Source organism: Lygodium microphyllum, chromosome 9 (assembly GCF_053477565.2).
Source record: "Lygodium microphyllum isolate KBCC chromosome 9, Lygodium_microphyllum_v1.1.10, whole genome shotgun sequence".
Taxonomy (NCBI): Eukaryota; Viridiplantae; Streptophyta; class Polypodiopsida; order Schizaeales; family Lygodiaceae; genus Lygodium; species Lygodium microphyllum.
In genome coordinates this window covers 154,157,646-154,181,484 of record NC_141143.1, presented here as the reverse complement: position 1 = coordinate 154,181,484, position 23,839 = coordinate 154,157,646, and the positions used below count along the sequence as shown (strand labels likewise).

At 41.5% G+C, this 23,839-nt stretch overlaps 1 protein-coding gene across 3 annotated transcripts; it reads right to left on the bottom strand.

Moving 5' to 3' along the window:
- Positions 1 to 4,370: 4,370 nt before the first annotated feature.
- Positions 4,371 to 23,466, bottom strand: LOC148031742 (BTB/POZ domain-containing protein At3g05675-like). Of its 3 annotated transcripts, XM_087685379.1 has the most exons (4): positions 23,300 to 23,466; positions 22,946 to 23,046; positions 21,557 to 22,827; positions 4,371 to 6,023 (listed from the first exon to the last, which is right to left on the bottom strand). In XM_087685379.1, exons 3-4 carry the CDS (start codon positions 22,733 to 22,735, stop codon positions 5,763 to 5,765), a joined length of 1,440 nt encoding a protein of 479 aa, XP_087541505.1. In that variant the 5' UTR covers positions 22,736 to 22,827; positions 22,946 to 23,046; positions 23,300 to 23,466; the 3' UTR covers positions 4,371 to 5,762. The 3 variants fall into 3 exon arrangements, with proteins under 3 accessions (XP_087541505.1, XP_087541504.1, XP_087541503.1); XM_087685378.1 differs by lacking the exon at positions 22,946 to 23,046; XM_087685377.1 differs by lacking the exons at positions 22,946 to 23,046; positions 23,300 to 23,466 and adding an exon at positions 23,100 to 23,293.
- Positions 23,467 to 23,839: the final 373 nt, after the last annotated feature.

The following is a 23,839-nucleotide window of genomic DNA, read 5'->3' as shown; positions in this document are numbered from 1 at the left end:
TCAAAATACCATTACAAGCAGACATCAACTCCACATGCAATATACATGTTCAAAGTAACCTTGTAACATTGCTAAGAGATACAAGTCTTATTTTGTGGGATAAAGCTCCAATGATGCATCGTTACAATTTTGAAGCACTTGACAAAACTCTCAAGGATATTATTATGCAGTGAGATAAGCCATTTGGTGGTAAGGTGGTTTTGTTGGGTGAAGATTTCACGTAGATATTGCCTATTGTGAAAAAGGGTAACCATAAGAATATTGTTGGTGCAACTCTGTGCTGTTCCAATTTATGACAACATATCAAGGTGTTGAAACTCACGCAAAATATGCAAGTCACTATGAATGAGGACCATTTTATTGCATGGTTGTAAGGTATCGAGGATGGAAAATATCTATTAGGCAGTAATAACATATTGCAGATTCCATCTGCAATGATATTGAAGGGAGGATTGATACAAGACTTGATACGATTTGTCTTCCAGAATGTGCAATGCATACATGATTATCAATCATTCTTTAATGAGCGTGCCATTCTTGCACCTCGAAACAATGAAGTGAAATTTTTGAATAACCATGCATTGCAATCGATGCGTGGAGAGGTTAAACAGTATTATAGTGCTGATCGATTGATAATACAGAAGAAAACACCTTCCTATATAGCGTCAAATATCTTAATTCCCTTGATCTTGGTGGTGGTATTGCTTATCATGTATTGCTACTTAAGTTAAATGCTCCAATAATATTGTGAATATATTTAAATCCTTCAAAAGTTTTATGCAATGGTACAAGGCTTATATGCAAGGCATTTAACAATAAGATCATTGAGGCAAAGATAATAACAAGTACCAATGTTGGAGACAAAGTGTTTACTCCAAGAATAACTTTCATCCCAACTACATTCAACCTTCCCTTCTCAATGAAACATTTGCAATTCCCTATGTTTGGCCTTTACTATGACAATTAGCAAATCTCAAGGACAAATACTGTCATATTTGGGGATGTATTTGAAAACCCATGTCCTTACTCGTGGACACTTGTATGTTGCATTATCAAGTATTACGTCACCAAACAATCTGAAATTTCTACTTAATAAGAGAGAGGATATGATAAATGTGACCATCAACATTGTGTATAAAGAAGTTTTGCAAAAACTATTGTAACCTCTCAAAAAGAAGCTCTTATTTGATTTGGTTCATTTTTTAAATCCTGTTTATTAATTTCCTTGATTATCCTTATGGTTTTTTTGTGGATTATAAGGTGTTTTAACTTCTTTAAATAACAATTCAATCTTGATAAATATTTTTAATTTTCTCTTTTGCCTAATCTTTATTATTTTATGGATCAAATAATATTATTATGCATAAGTTTATCAAATGAGAATTTAAGGGACATTATCGTCTTTGTAAGTAAAAATTCTTTATTTATAAATATGTAGGTATTAATATATGTGTATATTGATGTTTGAATGAAAGTATATTTAATTATATTGTATTTAAATTTGTAAATATAACTAATATATTTATAAAAATTATTAGACATGAATTACTTTTAAATCAATTATTATTTTAAATGTAGTATTTGATTATGAGATGTAGTAACTTCTTATTTATTCTTAGGTTTTATTTTTGGATTATAAGGTGTGTATTAACCTATTATATTCTTAGGATTTGCTTTGGATTGTAAGGCATATTGGAATTTTTAATAACACTATTATTTTAACAAATATTTTTAATGTTTATATTTTTGTACTTTATTTTGTTAGATAGCTCAAATAGTTTTTGAGTATTATCGTGCATCGCCTTTACCAAAGGGGAATTCAAGAGGCATTACCCATTGTTGCTACATATGACATAGTCCATAGAAGTTTGGCCAGAGTAATTAAAAGATTGCCAGATGATGGATTTACTAATGCAAATACTCCTTTGTATATAGAAATTCTATACTTTGGATATTACCAGTGCTATTATATTAGACAAACAGAAAAAAAATTTCTTCATATCCCACTCCCACACTAAACGTATAGCAAATGAATGGACCAAGTGAGAGTTTCAAAATTTATCGTGTTTCATTACTTTGCACCAATTCCATCCAAATTCCGTTAATTGCTCTATGAATATTGAAGGTGATCATGCTATCATCCTAGGTGGTACTTGCTCACTTTCATCATAATTGTTTTACTATACAAAATTGATAACTTTAATATTGTGTTGTCTAAACTACTTTTTTATTTTCAGGTGTTACGACACATTTTGGAAGAGGGCATGTCACAGCTTCACCATTGCATGTTCCTCATGCTACATCCACTTTGAATAGCTCTGTTAAGAAAAGAAAACTTTCTTTTCAATAAATGATTTAAAACATTACATACTTTCTTGCATATCTTTGCTTCTCTTATGATTGGGATATTACAATGACATTTCAAGTTCACTTTTTATTCATTCATCTTTTTACATTTGTATGGTTTAGATAAACAATATTATTGTTTTCATTCTTTTGTATGGTGAAGTCAATATATTATAAGAGTAGTTAAATGTCAATAAACAGCATAAACGTTTCTTTCTTTTGTATGGTGAAGTTAATAAATTGCATGAGTATATGTTTTTTAAAAATAAGTTTTATTTTTTAATAATTGATATAAAAATACAATATATTAACAATTAATAATACAAGTACTTCACAATGGTTTTAATATCTCTTATGCTTTGTTTTTTAGATACTCAACTGGCCATGAATCGTATTGCTACATAAAATGTACATCAAGACGTGAAATGTGTTAACCAATAGTAACAATGGTGCTTTAAAGTTTAGTGCACTAAACATGTCAAACTTTAAAGCACCAAACAGAAGTTGAGCACCAATCCACCGAGAGGACACTAGGCACAGAGCATTTGGTTATTCCCTAATGATTACTTTTGACCAAAAAGATTTTCAATGAGCCTCATTTGGTTACTTAGGATGCCAAGCAACCTTTTTTACTTTAACATCCAAAATTTACTATATAAATTCAACAAATTGAGATTGCTAAATTAATTACTACAAGTATTTATCAATTGTACCTTGAACACTGCATTTGCTTCCAATGCACATTATACTCGTGAAGTTGCATGTGATTTACATACTACTATATCACATTCATTACTCGCATCTTTTTGAAGGAGATGAACTTGTAGCTATCTCGGGGAATTTGTCCCAACAAAACAAAACCACAACACCTACCTTTGAAAGCCGAATGAGTAGTAAACAACATTTTAACAAATACATAATTCAACTTAAAAGTAAATTCAACAAGAAAAATCCACACACAATTGGAGCTAGAGTACTCTCATACCACACATGATACTTATTGGCCTTGATGCTTTACACCCCTTTCAATATTTCTTTAGATTACTTATGTAAGCTCAACATTGATTATAAATGACTATATTTTAATGATTTCTCATTGTATAACTAATCTATGGGCTCATAATGACCTCACCTTCAATATTAACCTCCCATCAATTATACTATGTTTTTAAGTATGAGCATTTCAATCTATTAAGCCCTGGAAACAACAATCAAAATTCAAATCAAAATTTATGAATCGTTTTCCTGGACAATTATCATACATAATTTTCCTACAATTCCTCATTGTTCTCATCATAAAGGAATTTCTCGTCAATGAAATTATGAGGAATTTATTCTCTTTGCAATAGAGTTTTATAAAAAGCACATAAACATGAGATCTCCAAAAAGAAATAAAAATCTTAATTTGTGGTACTATAATAACATATTTTTTAATATTTAGATCAAAACTAGCAACATATATTGTAAATGAACTTACAAAGCTACCCAATGGATTCCACACAACAAGAGAAAAAGATTAATTGCTATCCATCTTGCATTCATGTTGTCAACTCGTGTTTCATGCCTAAAACAAAGAATAACTGTCTCCCAACTTAAGCTGCTCAAATGAAAAAAAAAAAAAACTCCAAATATCAAAGCTCAAGTTTCTAAATGAGTAATTATTCTTTCCTTAATATAATCTCATTTTTTGTTAAGAGTTGATCAACGACTCAATTATTGAATCATACGTGAGTTATTAAACCTAACTAAGCTATTAAACCTAACTAAAGTACAATACATGCTTTATAACCTAAACACATTGCTTACTAGACAAAACTTTCAATTCAACTCATTTCTAAGGTGTAGACTTTCATTTCAATTTAATTAAAGTTTCATATTTAACCTTATTTCTTTTGTTGTGCCCTTGTATCATATAACCTATATACTCAACTACAATACCCAATGTTAAAACTTTCATTGTTAGTGCAATGGTCAACATGCCAAGAGCAAGGGATACCAAAAGTAAAGTTACTTTTTATTAAAGATCTTGGTGATGTTCAATCAAATTATTGAGATCATTTCTCATCCAGGTGACACATTTCATGACAACCATGTAGTTCAATGCACCATACACACAATGCATGTCATATACTGAACCACACACCAAGTGTATGTCATACATCGTGATACTTTTGCTAAATGCCTTCTAACCATTGTTCCTTTCCTCTTTAATAGGCATATGCTAGCAAGGTTACAAAAGGAGCGTTGCCATCACAACGACTCAGTAGGGTGACGCATCCTCAAGTATGTTCCAGAACTTTGGATACGTACTTCTCTGGCATTTCATCAATACTTTCAGATTCCCAGGAGTTAGCAGGCGAATGCAATCACCTAAACGGATTGTGGTTTGCCTTGGTTATAACGGTTCTTTCAGGCATTCTCACACCAGCCAGGCCCATTTGTAGTTCTTTTAAAACGAAAAATTAAACCTGCAACTATTGTTACGCACGTGTAAAACATTCCCCAAGCATATGACGAGTTTCTGCCCCACTGGAGTTGTGTCACCTCTGATTTCCTTCATCGTCTGTCTTCCCTTTTTCTTTTGCCAGAAGGATGACATTTCGAGCATTTCCCTTTTCTTTGACTGCTGAAGCATAAACGTGGTTTCCTTCCGATAGTGATTCAAGCAGTCCCCTATTGCAGAGAATCAAGAGAGTTAGCTTCCTGCATTAGACTCTGATTACCTGCCTGTCTGGGAGGTTAGATTTACTGGAAATCTCCTCCGTACGTCTCTTACTTGTGATCCTCCGATAGAGCTCCCACTGTCTATGCATATGTTCTGATTGACCTTCTGAAGCCAACTCTATCCCGCTGCATAGTGAGAAGAACTCATATACAGTTTAGTGCAGAACATTTTAGAAATCAGATTCAGGAGATGCAAGTTTTCAATTGAAATATTCTAAATAGAGATTGGTACTAACAATCATTGACATGAACAAAAAATCTCTAGCTTCCAACTGATAAGCTTAGTGCAAAGCTGGTGAAGTTCCATTCTAGCTCTAAAGATTACTGATAAGAGTTAAATTTGCACTCGCACCAAGTTGACCCTAGCTTGATAACATCGGGTCTTAGATGAGATATTTTCATTCACTATATATTGTACACAACTTACTTTTGGAATCTCACTGAAAAATCAAACACAACTTGCAGAGAGAAGATATTGGGCAGACTCTGCCTGCATAAAAGGGCAAAGCTAGCACAGGTTACACACACAATGTCATCTCAAAGTCACCGTCTATGCATTCTTTCAGTTCATTTACAATTGTACAATGGCATATCCTACATGTACAAAAGATGCTGTAGTGTGAACTCCACTTCCAAGAAGCTCAACTGTGAACTCCACTTCCATGAACTCAACTGATGATAACACAATTGTTCTAACCTTGGGAACCAGCCCTTCGAAACCAGGTATTAAAAGCTGACATGAGATGGGGGCAATCCTCAACACTGCGAGTGGCAAAGCTCAGGCATTGTGGCAGTAGAGTTTGAGCGTCCTTCAGTGGTAGTGTTGAGATGATCCGTAAAAATACATCCTCGAGTTCTTGATGTAGTAACTTTGGAGCAGAAGTAGCCTGTAGCGGATTATCACGAGAGACAAGTAGAACTGGCAGCCAATATTCCACCAACCTCTTTCTCACCTGTAGAAGTCAGGTCCTTGAGAAACAATGTGCATCATAGAACATATTAAACTTTCAAATCAATAATGGAAAAGATCAACTCTATACACATGGGCTCAAGACAAGCACCCACTCATGGCAAACCAATTGCTTAACTATGAGTGAAATCTGGATGAATGTGAGGATCCAACTAACCAGGCTACTCCAGACCACCACACGAGTGCAATGTGTTGGAACAAGCAGGAAAAGCTATTGCTGTTGGAAAGTTCATGGCATGTGAGCCTACCACAACAAACAGCTTACTGTACATGGCCCTCTTAGCCCTTCAAATAACATTGACAATGGCAAATTTTGACATCAGAAAACAAAATGGAAGATTTTATGCAGTGTCTTGCACATTAAAGTAAATCCATATCTTTGAAAAAAACTCAAACATTCTCCACAAATTTTCATCCCAGTGATCTTTGATTTTAATGTACAACAGGACCTGCTGAGTGGTCTGTATGATAGGATTGTGTTACATGCGCTGTATACTTTTTAGCTCATCACTCATTTAGGGCTATTCATCTTCTAGGTCTAAAGGCTCTTCCAGGCAGTTCTAGCTCTGCTGAAGGCTCATAGACAGACGATAGAGCAGAGAATAAAACCCATGATGTCACCAGTCCATGTCCTGCCAGTTTTATCAGCACCCAACACCGCTCAAATATAGAGAGAAAAAAAATGTTTCAAGAATATTGAGGATCAATGTTAGCATATCATGTCTGCCTCTGCCTGTTTCAACTGCCTCCTAGGAATCTTGCAGTTTTTGTGTATCTCCTGTCCCCTCACTAAAGCTGCCACTCAACTAAATAGCATCCTACTTAGAGCTTCAATAACTCAGGTGCATCCTTGTAAGGGTACATGACAGAACAACCAACAGAAACAGACATGTACAAAGCAGTAAGAACACGAGTTTGTGGTGCACAAGAGAGCATACTAACAAGTGGCACTGCAGAAACACCGTATGAGTGGACTACGAGCTCTCAAGGAAGATTGTATAGAGAGTAAAAAACCTGTGTGATACACAATTAGCTGGTACTGATACCCTGTAAGATAACTCTCTCAACCTCATTCAACTAAAGCTAGGTGAAAAAGATCTGACAGCAAAGAAAAGGAACCCTGATAGTCAATTGTGCATTTATATTTTCATTTCCAGCTCAGTCAATCAGTTTCCAGTTATGTTCACATTATACAGGCTGAGTGCATTACATTATTGACACGTGGCAGGCTGGTAGGCAGCATTTATTGCAGGGCGGTGGCAGTTTGTGCAGGTTAGCCAGGTTTTATGCTATTTATGGCAGCTGCTCAGCTAGTTTCACCAGTTTACAGTTATTTATTGAATGGCATCCTTAAGAAGGCGATTTATGTTTCACAACCTCTAGGTTTTCTTGTGCACAGGAAGGAGCACCATGTCTACAGATTGCAGAAGCCCCTCTATGGCCTAAAGTAAGCTCCTAGAGCTTGGTACCAGAGGATTGATCGATTCTTTCTACAAAGTGGTTTCCATCAATCAGCTCATGTCCCCCAACCTATACTACAAGGTTGAGGGCGACAATTGTGTTTTGCCATATTGTATGTGGATGACTTATCATCACCAGGAGCTATACTCCAAAGGTTAATTGAACTTCAAAGATTTTGCGACAAGAGTTTCACATGATGGATCTTGGGATCCTATACTTCTTCCTTGGATTGGAGATCTATCAGATGCCACAGGGCATCTTTATTTCCCAACACATGTACATCTCCAAGCTTCTTTCGGAGTTTGGTATGGCCAATTGTCGGCCTATTTCATGTCCCATGGACCATAGTAACATGGGATGGGTTTTGAGGGCAAGAACGAAAATAGAGAGGAGGGCAAGAATTGCCATCCCCTGTTACCATGAGAGGAGGGCTCTAACATGGGGATGAAACTAGGATGGTATGGGGACAGGATGGGACTAGGATGAGAAGCTAAAAAATGGCCATCCCCTGTTACTATACAATGGACCCAGAGTCCAAGCTTTTGGCAACCGAAGCTTCCCTTATAGATGCCACCCATTACCAGTGTCTTATTGGCTCCCTCACCTGGCTTATTCACATACCACCAGATATTTCTTTTGTTGTAGCATTGTTGTCTTCTTTCATGAAGACTCCCACTTGGGAACATTAGAGAGCAGCCTTACGCATTCTTCATTATTTACAAGGAATTCAATCCTACGGAATCGTGTATGGAGAGGAGGTTACTCTCTCTGGTTGAAGTGACTTTGACTCGGCAGGTGATGTGGATTCGAGATGATCCACTACATGTTATGCCTTCTTCCTTGGACCGGGAGCTATCTCGTAGAGCGATAAGAAGCAGCTTACTATGGCTCCTTCTTCTACAAAGACAAGTATTGTGCATTGTGTTCTATAGCTATGGAGACGGTTTGGCTTCCTCGCATGTTGGCGGAAATTGGCTTTCCCCAGCTTGTACCTACAAAGCTGCGCATGTACAATCAAAGTGCTCTAGCTCTAGAGAAGAACCCTATGTTTCATGCTCGCACAACACACATTGAGATTCAGTATCACTATGTTCGAGAGTAGATCAAGGATTCCAAGTTACTGGTGGCCTATGTGTCAAAAGATGGCATGGCTGCAAGACAGTAGGGCTTGCGGGGAGGAACACGGAGTGAACTCGGAAAACATAGAAGAACCCAAAACTCAACTTCAGGAGAGAAGCCACTAACTCTGTGCATCCATGCAAGAAGGAATACGAAGGCCTTGTCACCAAGTCACGGCTAAACCTCCAAGGCCCCGATCTAGGTAGATCCTCGAGATCCTGGGTATCAATAGGTGAGATGGCTGCTAGAAGGAAGCCACCCCATCCAAGGGTAGAAGAAGAAGGCAAAAGGCCTCCGCCAGGGTGTGCGAAGGAGAGCGGGGGGTGGGGACCTCCTTTGAAATTGGAGGAATAGGAGTTCCCTTAACTCATGGATCACGAACTCAGAAATGTCTAAGGATGAAGGAAGTGTCATCGGTCGTAATGAAGAAGGTATCTGGGGTGGTGAAGAACTCCCAGAGGTAGCCTCTCAAACCTGAGTAGGCGAGAGTAAAGGGTGGGGCTCAAACTGAGCAATGAGTGGGCAACAGTCATTGCTTCTCAATGGAGTGGACCGGAAAGCTGAAGAAGAGGAAGAAGTCGAGCAACCACTGTCTCTCAAAGGAGCGAACTCATGAGGAGACGATATCAAACAATCACTGTCTCTCGATGGAGCAGACTGCAGAACTGCGGGCCGTGATAGCCATTGTACCCAAAAATAGGTGGGAGAAGACTACTGCCGGCATTGCAATGATCTCCAGGAGGTCGTAGCGCCAATCGATCCTCCATGTGCTCAAAAGGACTTAGTGCACATCGGATCTGTCTTATTGCCTTAAGCATAGTACTCTGATAGCTAATGCAAAACAATCTTTGTGGCCCAAAAAGGAGAGGTGCCACAAGGAGTGCCCAGTGGAAGACGCATATACTCCAGGGGGTGGGGGAGCAAAGGTCAAAGTCAGCAAGCATCGGTGGTGTGTCTAGTGATGCCATAGTAAGAGCACCTAGTAGTCTGGTCATCTGTTGGTAAAGAAGCCATGGGTACCAGTGTGCCTTGCTGAAGAAGGAAGAGGTCAACCATGAACCATGAACTGCAATGTCCACCTCAAGGGGCTAGGAGGGCAGTGGAAGGGCTTGAAGTGCACTGCTAGTGGAAGGAGGATATGACCAGCAGTAAGAGGTTGCAACCAATAGAAAAACGCAAGTGAGGAGAGAGAAAGACTAAAAGCGCAGGCTGCAAGAGAGAGAAAACAGCAAACACAAGCTGAGGAGAGAGAAAATCTGCTGCGACAGGCTGAGGAAAGAGAAAAACAGCAGCAACAGCAAGGAGGAGAGAGAAAATCTGTTGCAACAGGCTGAGGAGAGAGAAAAACAGCAGCCAGGTTGCAAAGAACAGCCACCAACAACAGGAAGGAGCCGTCAACAGTCTGATTAAGCCGCCAACAGCAGGAAGGAGCCGCCAGCAGTCTAACTGAGCCACCAACAGCAAGGAGGTGGAGGTGGCAGCAGCAGCCCTGAACACAGGCTCGAAAACAACAAACGCAAGAGGGAGCAACCGCCAGTTAGGATGTTGATGCAACAAAAGAAGAAGAGAAGGGGATGTCGGAACCCACCGCCGGTCTTTGCCTTCACTAGAGTGGAGAATCTTTGCTACTGTTTGAGCAGATCCAACTCTGATACCATGTTAAAAGACGACGTGCCAGCGAGACAGTAGGGTTTGGGGAAGAACACGGAGTGAACTCGGCAAACACTGAGAAGAGAAGAGAAGAGAGAAGAAACTCTAATTAATGGAATGATGAAGATCTAAATCATGGAGCGAATGTGATACAAGGGAACAAGGGTGCCGTAGCATAAGGAAGATGATGAAGACAGCCACGAACCACGAACCACAATGTCCTCCTAAAGGGGTGTGAGGGCAGTGGAGAGGCTAAAGAGGAGGTGATGGACTGAGTGAATCAGCCATAAAGAATGAGTGAGTGAGTGGCCTATAAATAGGCGCAGTCAGTCTAGGGTGGCGCCCCTTTGGGGGCTACAAACCCTATACGCAAAAAGTAGAAATGCAAAAACGCAAACTGTGGGTGAAGGGTGAAGGGTAAAGGGTTTCTTAACAATTTTGTGGGGTGCCGAGAACCATAAGGATATGCCCGTACTCGATCTCGGAAGGTGGCTCCATGCTGACCAAGGGACGAAGAAGATCCACCCTATAATGTGAGAATATCACTTGAAAGAAGACCTTTGAAGATAGTCAGAAGACTGGATGAGCTATAGAACCTGAAACTCAACCTCGGGAGAGAAACCACTAGCTCTGTGACTCGATGCTAGAAGGAATACAAAGGCCTAGTCACCAAGTTGCTGCTAAAGATCCAAGGGCCCCGATCTAGGTAGATCCTCTAGATCCTAGGTATGAGTAGAGGAAATGAAACTCAACCTGAAACTCAACCTCGGGAGAGAAACCACTAGCTCTGTGACTCGATGCTAGAAGGAATACAAAGGCCTAGTCACCAAGTTGCTGCTAAAGATCCAAGGGCCCCGATCTAGGTAGATCCTCTAGATCCTAGGTATAAGTAGAGGAAATGACTGCTCAAAGGAGAGCCACTCCTCGAAAGTGAAAGGTGGTGATGTGTGAAGAACTTCATGGCACATAGGGTCCCTTTTTGAATCGGGAGTAGAAGTAGGAGCCCCTCTGAAGCAAAGAAGAATTGGAAGTCCCCCTCTGAGGGCAGAGTAAAGAAATCCCCCTCTAAATCCCAGTCTAAGAGAGAGAGAATCCAACCACTCATGGCTCACAAACTACGAAGCATCTGATGACGAAGGAAGTGCCGCCAATCGTGCCGAAGAAGGTATCTGGGCTCGAAAGAAGAAGTCAGAAAGCACCCAGAAGTGGCCTCTCGAACCTCAATGAAAGAGGGTGGAGAAGGAGGAGGCTTAGGATGAGTCGGAACAGTTGCAGGCTCTCAGGAGAGTGGACTGTGGAGGAGATGTGGGCCGTGGAAGCCACTGTACCCGAAAGTAGGTGGGGGAAACCTCCGTGCAATGGGGTGGTCTCCAGGAGGGCTGATCCCCTCATAAGGTCTTAGAGCCTCCGTGTGCTCCAAAGGACTTAGTGCGAGTCGGTTGCGACTTATTCCCTTTAGCATAATACTCTAATAGCCAATGCAAAACGATCTCTGTGGCCCAAAAAGGAGAGGTGGCACAAGGAGTGCCTAGTGGAAGATACATATACTCCGGAGGGGTGGGGAGCAAAGTGTTGGGAATAAAGGCCCTCGTGCCTTTAAATGTGCTCGAGTGTGAACACACCCTTAGCACTTGTACTTACACATATATATCCGTCTAAAAACCTAAAGGTACACTCGTCATTGTACCTAAAATCGTGCACTCTGCTCTACTCTCTCTCACTCTCTCCGTGCCCAAGGAACACCTACTGTCTCGATCTTCATGCCTCACCTATCACTATAAACTGCTATCACAACTGCGGTTGAGGCATTCGTACCTCTCGGAGTTCGAGCAGGATAGGCGAGCAAGTCGTGAGCTGCAGAAGGCTCCCACGTAGAGTGTGCGCCTAGCCCCAACATGGAGAGCTAGGAGCTGTAGCGTGGCAGCGTGGCAGCATGGCACCACTGACATTAGATGCTGCACGGTTCAGAGACAAGACTGACGGGAGCTACAAGTGACGACTATTGAACTGGCAAGTGGGGCAACGGCTGCCAGTGGGGCGATGACTATTGGACTGGCGACGACCATCAATCGCGACCAGGCCAGCACAACCATCGACACGTGATGGGGCAATTGCAGTGACGAGCGAGCTGCACGACGGTACCACTGACAAGCCTCCACACGCAACGCAACAGCAGGTACTAGGCGGCGACCTGCACGGCGGGTCCGTTGACTCGTCATTCAATATTTTTATCTTCAAATTTTCCTTTTTTTTTCAAGTTCCCCTATCAAGGGTTCATGCGTGGAGGCACAACACAAATTTCTGTGCAATTCAAGCCCAGAAATTTGGGGCTTTTCCTGAATTTGGGAATCTTAACGCAAAATTGAACAATCTGACTCAGAAATTGTAAAGTTAGTGCACATTTGCCCAAGAATTTTGGGGTTTTTTCACATTTTAGTGAAATTCTTTCAATTTCACTGAAATTAGTGCACACAAGACTTGGAAAATTTGGGGATTTGTCCAAATTTGGTGCGAGCAAGATGCTACAATGATATCTGTCTCAGAAATTGCAGGAATCTATGACATTTTGTCCTCGACATTTAGGGCTTTTCATGTACATGCACAAATTGGGCTAAAACTTACCCAATTTCTTGGCATTGATGCACATTGGACCCCGTGCAGCTTGGGGCTTTTGCAGTTTGGGCAAAATTTGTGCGCCATTTGGTCATTCTATGTACATGCAGGTTCAATTCCATGCAATTTGGACATCAATACTTGGTAAAATTTGGGGGTTTTGCTGAAATTGCTCTATTTTGGCAGAATTTGCCTGTTCTATGCATGATAGAGAAAATGCAGATGTGTGGTTGACGCTTAGAGCACAAAAATTTTGGGGCTTTTGACTATGCATGTCAAATTTTGTGCCGATGGGTACATGTGCAACAAAAATTGCAGCTAAAATTTGGGATTTCTCATGTAATGTGATGTATATGCCCTTGGAACAGCTAGAATCAGTTGTGGAATGCTGTAACACATGGTTTGGTACTTCTGAAAATTTAATTACAGATCTGAAATCTCCGCTTCTACGTGGTCATTTATTGCTGGTTGGTACTTGTTGGTACCTTGGTCACTTGTGTGACAATTTGAGCCTGCATTTGCTGAATTTTTTTGTCACATTTGGGTTAAAAATCATGGCTGGCAGCAGTGACAGCACTAATCTCATGCACATAAAGAAGCTTGAAGGAGCACATAACTTTGCAGTTTGGCAAAAACAGTGCTACAATATCCTGTTGCAAAAGAAGCAGGCAAAGCCGATTAAGACACAAGGGGCAAAGCCTGCAAATATGGAGCAGGACGATTGGGATGAGTTGAATGAGCTTGCACGCTCAACCATCGAGCTATCGATTTCTGATGCCTTGTTGTTCAACATTGAAGGTTTGGATTTTGCATATGCTATTTGGACTAGACTGGAAGAATTGTATGCACAGAAGAGTGCTACAAGCAAAGTGTATTGGCTGAAAAAGCTTATGGATTTGCGTATGAAAGAGGGTACAACAATGTCTACTCACTTGAGTGAGTTTTAACTCCATTTTCAGCCAGCTGGTTGCCTTGAAGTTCATGATTGATAAGGGATTTAAGGCTACTTTCTTGCTTTGCACTCTACCAGAGAGTTGGAATACATTCAGGACTGCTATGAGCAATTCTAATATGATCACTTTGTATGTTGATGTAGAGAGTGCTCTACTCATGGAATAAATGAATCAGCAGAACAATGCATCCAATAAGTCTTCCAGTGCTTTGCGTACTAGGGGCAGATCACAGCAGAAAGGTAAATATGATAGCAAGGGACACAGTAAATCGAGTGGCAAAGATGTTGAATGCCATCATTGTGCCAAGAAGGGTCACTTTAAACGTGATTGCTACAAATGGAAGAAAGAGAAAGGAAAGGGCAAGAAGACAGATGATAGCAAGGAAGAGAAGAAAGATAATCAGCCTAAGAAGAGCAGTGTCAAAATTAAAGAGGTGAATGTAGTCACTCATGACAGTGATAGTGGGAGTGATGTACTCTTTGTCTCTTCACACTTTGGTGCACATGCTTTACTTGCAGATACAGATGATGGCATGCATACCTAGATTCTCATTTAGGTGCTTCCTTTCATGTCACCCCTCATCGTGAGTGGTTCTCTGCCTATACAGGGGGTCGACATGGTGTTGTCCATCTTGGGGACAACTATGCATGTGAGATTGCAGATATTGGCAGTGCCTTTGGCAGTTGCTTTCTTTATTTACTTATATACATATTCTATTTTTCTTTTCTTTAGTTGTTGCTTTTTACCCCCAAAGTTCTCCTAGATTAAGCCGGGATCTTTGCATGAAAGAGGAGGCAGCCATTGGGACAAATTGGACTAATGGTTTGTCTGAGCCTTAGAACCAGTTCCATATTGAATGAGCACTGAAGAATAGAATGCCAGTGGTTTGGGACTATATGCTCCACTGGAGATGGTGCAAGACAATTGAGCCTCTGGCCAAGACAGAAGATGTACATGTGAGAATGCTCACGAAATAAAAGTCACCGTAACTGAGCCACATTACACTTTTTGATGTGGTCACAATAATAAAAGTTACTCAAAACAACTTGAGGAATGCAGGGGTCACCATCCCTAAAATTTAGAAAGTTACTATTTTTGGACCCCAAAATCTGTTCGCGTCATTATCTTCTTTTTTGCACGAGGATTAATTCTTTGGTTTGTGCCGAGGTCAAATTTTGCATCGATCGTGGAGAATTTTAGACTTCAAGGTTTAAACGGAAAATTTGCTACATGTATGCCATGTGACACAAATTCCCAAAAGAGAGAGAGAGAGAGAGAAAGAGAGAGAGAGAGAGAGAGAGAGAGAGAGAGAGCATTAAAAAAACGTAATAGGCATAAGGGACATATGGGAGAATGAAGTTTTGAGGATCTGAGACCAGATTGCTGCAAGAAAATCAACCATGGAGAGTACTTCTATGTCTCTGACTCAAGTGCAGAGGTAGAGCTTACTCCCTCTGATCAACTCTCTCTCTATTCTCAAAGGAAATGCTTCCCATGATGGGCTGATTCCATTGAAGGTACAATTCTATGTTTTCTCTGAAATTCTGCACATGAATCATTGAGTTTTGGACACAAAATACACGACATGCTGGACAGTAAGAACAGTGAATTCAAAGATCTGCAGACTGTAATTATGCACACGAATCATTAAGTTTTGGTCACATGTTGAACAGTAAAAACAATGAATTCTGCATATACTGGACAGTGAGAATAGTGTGCTAAACAGTAAGAATAGTAAATTCTGCACATGCTAGGCAGTAAAAACAGTGAACTCTGGACATTCTGGACAGTAAAAATAGTGAATTCAGAGATCTGCAAACTGCAATTCTGCACAAGAATCATTGAGTTTTGGTCACAAAAAATGCTTTCCTAAAAGGGATGTTGATCTGGACATGATGTACTGTTCTTATGCAGCTGGGATTTACTCAAAAGAGATGAAAACCAACTGTTCACAAGTTATGTATTTTGGAACATTATCATTTTTGTAATTTTCCATCTTTTAATTGGTAAAGAAATACTGAGAGGGGCACCGGTCTTCGAGACCAATCTGGTGTTGAACGAGGGAGTGAGGTCTCTACTTGTGTGTGTGTGTGTGTGTGTGTGTGTGTAAAGACCAGGTGTTAATTGAAGGAACTACCGCTTTATGTGAGTCATAGACCAATTTCATTGTCTTTACACTTCAACATGTACGGCATGTACCTCAACTCAAGAAGAGCTTGATTAGCACAGGGCAGGTAGATGATGATGGTTTTTATACCACCTTGGTGATGGAAAATGGAAGATCTCTAAGGGATCTAGAGTGATTGCCAAAGGTTGTAAAAGTGATACTTTGTATCCTCTCCATGTATCTAGTGTGCATGATCATGTTGTTGCTGTGACCGAGCAGCCAAGTCTTTCTTTGTAGCATGGCTAGTTGGGACAAATGAGTCAAACAAGAATGAAAGTACTTTCTCGTTTGGGTTACTTGCCTTATCTTCGTTATGTTGATTTTGAGCATTGTGATCATTGTATTTATGGTAAACATACACAGACGTCTCATAAAAAGTCTCTTTCTTTGAAATCTTCTCCTCTAGAGTTAGTACATTCGGATGTATGTCGAATGCCAGGATTATCTTTAGGAGGAAAGAAATATTTTGTCACCTTTGTCGATGATGCTACACGAAAGATATGGATTTATCCTATTCGTAGCAAAGATGAAGTGCTTGACAAGTTCAAAAAATTCTTGGCATTGGTTCAAAATCAAGCTGATAAGACACTCAAGTATCTTCGCTCTGATAATTGTGGGGAATATGTGTCCAAGGCCTTTCAAGCATTTTGTGATAGCAAAGGGATAAAAAAAGAGCTCACTACCCCTCATAATCCACCCCAAAATGGAGTTGCATAGCGTATGAATCAAACCATACATGATAAGGTCCGTACAATGCTGTCGCATGCTGCATTACCCCATGGTTTTTGGGCAGAGACTGTTATGATAGCCGTACACTTGATTAATCGATCACCAACCAAGTCTTTGGGAGGGGAGGGGAGTTCCCCAAGAAGCGTGGTCGGGCAAGCCACCTTCATATGCTCACCTGAAAGTGTTTGGCTACGAGGCTTTTGTGCACATTCGTAAAGAAAAACGCAACAAACTTGAGCCAAAGTCCTGTAAATGCATTTTCCTAGGATATGGTGACGAGAGTGAAATGGGATATAGACTATGGGATCCCGAGAAAAGGAAAGTAGTTCGCAGCAATGATGTTATCTTCCGGGAAGATCGCATGCATAAACAATCTGAAAAGACCGAGGAGATCCACAGGGTAAAGAAATAGCTTTTGGACAGCAAAATGTGCCCACTGTACAGCAGCAAATACCTGCTGTAAATGAGCCTGTAAATGCTGAAAATGATCAACCAGCTATTGCCCGTGATAATGAGCCACTACATGTGCAAGAACAGCCAGGACAGCAAGCTGTTAATGTTGATTTGCAGGCTGAAATGCCGGGACAACGAGCTGAAAATGCTCAACAGTCAGCAAACAATGATCATTGCGTTAGGAGATCGTCTAGGGCTACTAGACAACCTAATAGATTCATTCCTGGTGCAAATTATGTGGCTAATTATGTCATGTTAACAGACTATGGTGAACCGTCTTGCTTCAAGGAAGCAATGGACAGATAGGACAGCAAGAAATGGTATAAAGCCATGTTGTCAAAAATGGAATCTCTTGAAAAAAATGGCACTTGGGACTTGGTGCAATTGCCTAAAGGGTAGAAAACACTTCCATGCAAATGGATTTACAAGATGAAGGTCACTTCTGATTCCTCACCAAAGTACAAAGCAAGATTGGTTGCAAAGGGATACAAGCAAAAACATGGAATTGACTTTGATGAGATTTTCTCTCCTGTAGTCAAGATGACTACATTGAGAACCATTTTGGGCTTGGTTGCAACTGAAGGTATGGAGCTAATACAGATGGATGTAAAGACTACATTCTTACATGGTAATCTGCATGAAGACATATATATGCAGGAACCTGAAGGGTTTGTTGAAAAAGGGAAAGAAAAGATGGTATGTAAACTCAAAAGAAGTTTATATGGGCTGAAACAAGCACCAAGAGAATGGTATCATAAGTTTGATACATTTATGCAATCTCAAGGTTTTCATAAAAGTCAAGTGGATCACTGCTTGTACACTAAGAAGGCAGCAGATGACAGCCTGATTATCTTGGTTCTGTATGTTGATGACATGTTGATTGCTGACAAGGATACTCATGCATTGGATTCACTGAAGCAAAGTCTTCATGGCAGCTTTGACATGAAGGATCTTGGTGATGCAAATCACATTCTTGGCATACGAATACTCAGAGATAGATCAAAAGGCTTACTCTATCTATCTCAATAAGAGTATATCTCCAAGGTTTTGCAACGTTTCAATATGGAGAGGGGGAAAACAATTGGGGTTCCATTGCCTCCATATGTGAAACTCAGTGCAGAGGACAGCCCTATATCTAATGATGGGAAGGTTGAAATGGCCAAGATACCATATGCTTCAGCTATTAGCAATTTGATGTATGCTATGGTTGCTACACGTCCTGACATTGCCTTTGCAGTGGGAGTTGTTAGTAGATACATGGCAAACCCTAGCAAAAAGCATTGAAATGCAGTGAAAGGTATTATGAGATACCTCAAAGGTACAAAGAAGTTGTGCATCTGCTTTGGAAAGCAGAAGGCATCTGTTGTTGGCTTTACGGATGAAAATTATGCTGGTTATGCGGATTGCAGAAAGTCCACTTCTGGGTATGTGTTTACTTTCACATGAGGAGCAATCTCTTGGATCTCCAGGCTACAAAAGTGTGTTGCATTGTCTACTACAAAGGCAGAGTATGTGGCTGCCATTGAGGCATGCAAGGAGGCTTTATGGCTTTCACGTCTGGTGGGAGAGCTTGGCATCACAGAGTTACCTATTCTCCATTGTGATAGTCAGAGTGCTATTATGCTAGCACGGAATCCTGTCTTTCATACAAAGACAAAGCACATACAGGTGAAGTACCACTTCATTAGAGATGTACTTGATAGCAAGAGCATTGAGCTTGTCAAAGTGCATATAGATGATAATCTTGCAGACCTTCTCACGAAGGGTCTTCCAGCAAAGCAGTTTGCTCATTGTCGACAAATGATGGGAATTGGATAGATATATGTATTTCAGCTTTGTACATACCTAGACTTAGCTGATTCTTTTCTCCTCTTAAGGCACATTGCCTTTAGGTGGGAGGCTGTGGGGAATAAAGGCCCTCGTGCCTTTAAATGTGCTCGAGTGTCCCTTGTACCTTTAAATGTGCTCAGGTGTGAACACACCCTTAGCACTTGTACTTACACATAAATATCTATCTAAAAACCTAAAGATACACTCTCATCATTGTGCCTAAAATCGTGCACACTCTCTGCTCTGCTCTCTCTCTCTCTGTCTCTCCGCCCCTAAGGAACACCTACTATCTCGATCTTCATGCCTAACACGTCACTACACAAAGGTCGATGTCGACAGTCTTCAGTGGGATGACCATTCGTGCCACAGTATTAGCACCCAATAGAAGAGCAATCTGTCAGTGGAGACGCCATGGTACCGGTGTGGCAAACTAGAGAAGGGAGGGTGGGAGGGAGAAAAAGAATATCTCCCAATGCGCAGCGGAAATGATAGAGAAATCAAATGTTGATGTCGAACCCGCCACCAGTCTGTGTCTTCTCTGATGAGAAGGACCTTTGTGGGCAAACACAGCCAAGGAAGGTTGAATCTGATGCAGACGATAATGCAAGAAACACAACAATTTGGAGTGTCTGGAGCTTATGGCAATGTGAAGAAGACCTTTAGAATGAAATCACTTGATAGTAGGGCATCACGATCAGCTCGAGAGCACCACAAACAAAGATATCCACCAAGGTAGGATTGTGGACAGCAATTGTAGTAGTCTTAAGGCTAAAAGTGTGATGGGGGAATGATGAAGAATGAATGAGAGAGTAAGTGTGGAGTGATGAATGCCCATAACCTATTTGTCGGCACATGAGTCACTACAATGTCCAGGATAGGACCCTGACTCTCTCGGGTGGTACTTGGATACTGATACATAATGCAAATAAAGCCTTTTTGGGACTGTAAATGGAGACCAAAATAGGAATTAATGGAATACAATGAGCTTAATGACTTTGGTATCTCAACAGTGTCTCCATTGACTACTCATGGAGGATCGGAATGAACTAAGCAAGAAAGGCCACCTACCCTTACTCATGTTTCAACTTCTCTGAAGCTTTGTCTATGAGCCTACAAGGCATCTCGTGACTTGTCACAACCCGAGCATCCCTATCCGCCTTACTACAGCCACCCTAAACTTGGGGGAGGGGGCCCAGTGCTTCTCTCTTCTATGCCTATCCTTAGCAAACATCCTATCTACTCAATGGGGCTCCAAATCTCTCTCATTGAGAAGGAACCACAGAGATGGCAAAGAAATTGAGCACTCCAAAGTTCAATGGCAAACAAGACGAGAAGCTCGTCTACAGTGCACACTTGGTGAACGAGGTGATGGTGCCCTTTCCTCTATGTGGCAAATGAGGGGTTTCAATATTCCTCATGTGCAAAAGTGTCTTATGGATGAGTCCCTCTTTGGTAAATTGGTAGGGGTCATACTTCAAACCCCGTGCAGTATGCAGTAAGCACTTGGACCGAGACGCAATTAACTATTCTTCACACTTTACTCCAATGGACTATAAGTTGCAACAAAGGAAAATGTGTAAATCTTTTTGTCAACAACAAGAGGAAGATGTGGATACATACTTCACATGCCTTCCCCAAATTCCTACTCATGTATTATTTCTCTCTCATACAACTAATGGAAAATCCAATGCTAGTAGAAACACATCCATACTACCAAGGCCACTCAGTTCGAGCAGAAACTCACCTAGCCACCCAGCATATTGAGCCTAACCCTACAATTGAGAATGACGGATTCATCAAACCGACCATGGCAAGGCAATGGTACAGCGACATGCCAAAACTAGCAGCCCCAACCACACATTAAGTCTACTAGAGGCATCGTATTTGCCCAGCATACAGTGCTGCAATGACCAGCTTTCCCCCATTGCCCTTATCCCCAACCCCTCCACCACCCTCACCTTTGACACACATGTCCACACCCTCACTCCCCCCCCCCCTCTTTTTTTCCCCTCCTCCTCCCCACCTCCCTAGCAGAACTAAGACCCACCAGCCTCCATTCACCACACGAGCACCTCTGAGTCATTTTCGACTTCCAAGGACTGCCCTAAGGACGTTGAGCTCTTGCCACATGAGCTCTTTTGCAGCAGGCTTAGGCCATACCTGAGTCTCAGGGGGTATGCAGAGTTTCCAATTCCTTTGGAAAGGACACTCGCAAATCCAGGAACAGTAAGGTGCATCTTTTGGCTCATCCTCATGAGGCAAACTACTACTTTTTTAGCCAAGTGCCCTGGCGACTGGACTTAGAAGATGGTAGAGCAAGGCATCAGGAGCCAGGTCGAAGCACATACATCAGAGTGATTGGGATGGAACTTTTAAAAAGTTAGTATGTAGATAATCTGTGGTCTTTTTCATCTGTTGAAAGAATCAGCTAGCGCTAAATTATCCTGAAATACTCACAATGCAAGTTCCCGTAAACAGCAGATTTACAAACAAACAACATCATTATGGAGGGATTCACTCTAGAGCATCTGTCGAATGTACCTGGCATGGAGCTATGATTGTGCCAGCAGCCACTGCATTTGCAAGACGGCAAGTGCAGCGAAGAACTAAAGCTGGTAAACTTGGAGCACTTCGCCAAACATCATCAGTAAAAGCCCTTTGGAGATTGGCTGTGAATGCACTCTGCTCACTCCATTCTGTTAATGCTTTGTCTGCAACCCTCAATTCAATCATGCGCTCCACCAGCCAGAGAAGATGCTTACCAGTTACTGAAGCAGTATGCAGATTCATCCTCTGGAGGGCTTCTATTTCATCATAGCGCCGACGGACATTTGGGCTAGAGTATTCTTCTACAGAATCTTTCACAATCTTTAAACTGTCTGCAAATGCACGCTCAAGCACAAGTTTGACAGTAGCCCGAGAAGCATGGTCATTCAGTAGCCTAGCAACAAAGGCCTTGACAGTGGCACCATTGGGATGACTGTGAGTGGCTGCATAAACCAGTCCACCCAACATGTCTTGCACTGCCATAGTATTAACAGGGCCCACTCTTGCAAGCAATTGTGCAGATTCTCTCAGCTGAAGAGTCATAACCAGCTCCCTCACACGTTTTTCGTCTTCCTCTGTCCAGGGAACAGCTTCAAGGTATTGAACACAAGCTGTGATGCATTCATCATACAGCATTTCTGCTGCTACTGGCAAGCAAGCCAAAGCTGTAGAAACATCTTTTATAACCCCAAAAAAGTCCTTTGAATAGAATAGCTGCAAGACCAGAAGGTAGGGCTCTGCTCCACGGGAAGCAGGAATTGTCATGTTGATGTGGATGCGTTTCTCATGATTTGGGCCTTCAGAAAATTGTCTGGACTCCTGCCAGCGCTCTGACAAGGCAGTTGCGAAATACCTGCATTGCTCCAGCACACGGGCATGAAGGTATACTTCAGTGCTTGTCAAGGCTGACTCTGCCTCCAACTCACCAGACTCCTTCATGGCAGCAGAAGAAACCAATTGTGGATGTAGGAAGAGCAAAACATCTGCTGTAGTTGGATCGTTGAACACAATGGAACCTTTAGCTGCACGCTTGGGGTTCCCATCACCCTCAAATTCAAAAAACTCAACTTTGGTGCAAGCTGACTTGTTCTCGGTTAATGAAGGAGGCCGCTCAGTTAATGAAGTCAACCGAGTGCTGCTGCCAATGCGCTGCCTTTTCTTGAAAGAATGCATCTCCCAAAACGTCAGGCGTAGCAACCTTACGCGTAGTAAAATTGAAACTGCAAGGGGCCGGGCCTTCTTGCACCTCGATTCGTTGAAAATGCCTGGAATTCAAAGGACGCAGTTACATAAAAACAGATAGTTTATGTCCTATGCGCTGCAGCGGTGAATTGAATGAGGTCGACAGGATATAAACTAGTACGGCCAGTGCAGGGGGACAACCAATTTCTCTTCCAAGATCTTCCGAAATCCTGACTCTTAATACAAGTTACTCCAACTTCTTTCCCACTTGACAGGTCCTGCACCCTAAGCCTAAGCCTGACCTAAATCCACTCGCAAAAGAACAAGGGAAAATCAGCGAACTCAGATTGCTTACTTATATCAACATTACTTGCCATTCACAATTCCCCAAACGCCTGCACTGTTTCCAAAGGGAAGATTGAAATGGGGGAAATGAAACCATTGGCAACGCAGGAGTGGTGAAAGACAATCGAGGTGTGATAGTATTGTTCAAATAAAAGCATCCTTGCACGACACATCGAGCACAGACATTGGAGAGGACAAGCGTAGCCTCACCTGATCACCGGGGAGCAGGAGGAAGCCTCACGAATCGGGATTCACCCACCAAGACACAGATCAGAAGATCCTTTTGAAAATTGGCAGGCGAGACGACAATGACAAATCTCGAAGCCACGTCCGCTGAGGACCGCGGTCCCCGCCCCGCCTTGAGAGTTGGGGACCCCGCCACCGGTCCGACAGAGACTTTTATCCTCACTCCTTTTCTTTTAACTCAATTCATACAAAATTCGGTTTCCTTTGTTGCTGTTTTTTTTAACGCGCAGAAAATAATATATATTATAAACAGAGAAGAAATATATTTACAAAGCCTCTCCAAGGGAGGCTAATGGCAAGCACAAAGCTTTAGGACTTTGCTAAAACTTTATAAGACACCTTAAAATAGCAATTAGACCTCTTGAGGCTCCTCCGCACCCAAATATTTCAATTTTAACTTAAACCACCTATATTTAAGAACAAGTGGACACTAGGGTCAAGACCAAATAGCCTATCATTCCTCAACTTCGAGATTTCTTACATGGAGACTACTTCCAAGGTCTA

Excerpts from the sequence above, each read along its gene's own strand:
- LOC148031742 (XM_087685377.1), bottom strand. The coding sequence starts at position 23,121 with ATGGCAAGTAATGTTGATATAA. Across the intron at positions 22,828-23,099 it reads GGCAAGTAATGTTGATATAA|GCATTTTCAACGAATCGAGG; the intron begins GTAAGCAATCTG and ends TTTGAATTCCAG. Across the intron at positions 6,024-21,556 it reads CAATCATAGCTCCATGCCAG|GTGAGAAAGAGGTTGGTGGA; the intron begins GTACATTCGACA and ends TGACTTCTACAG.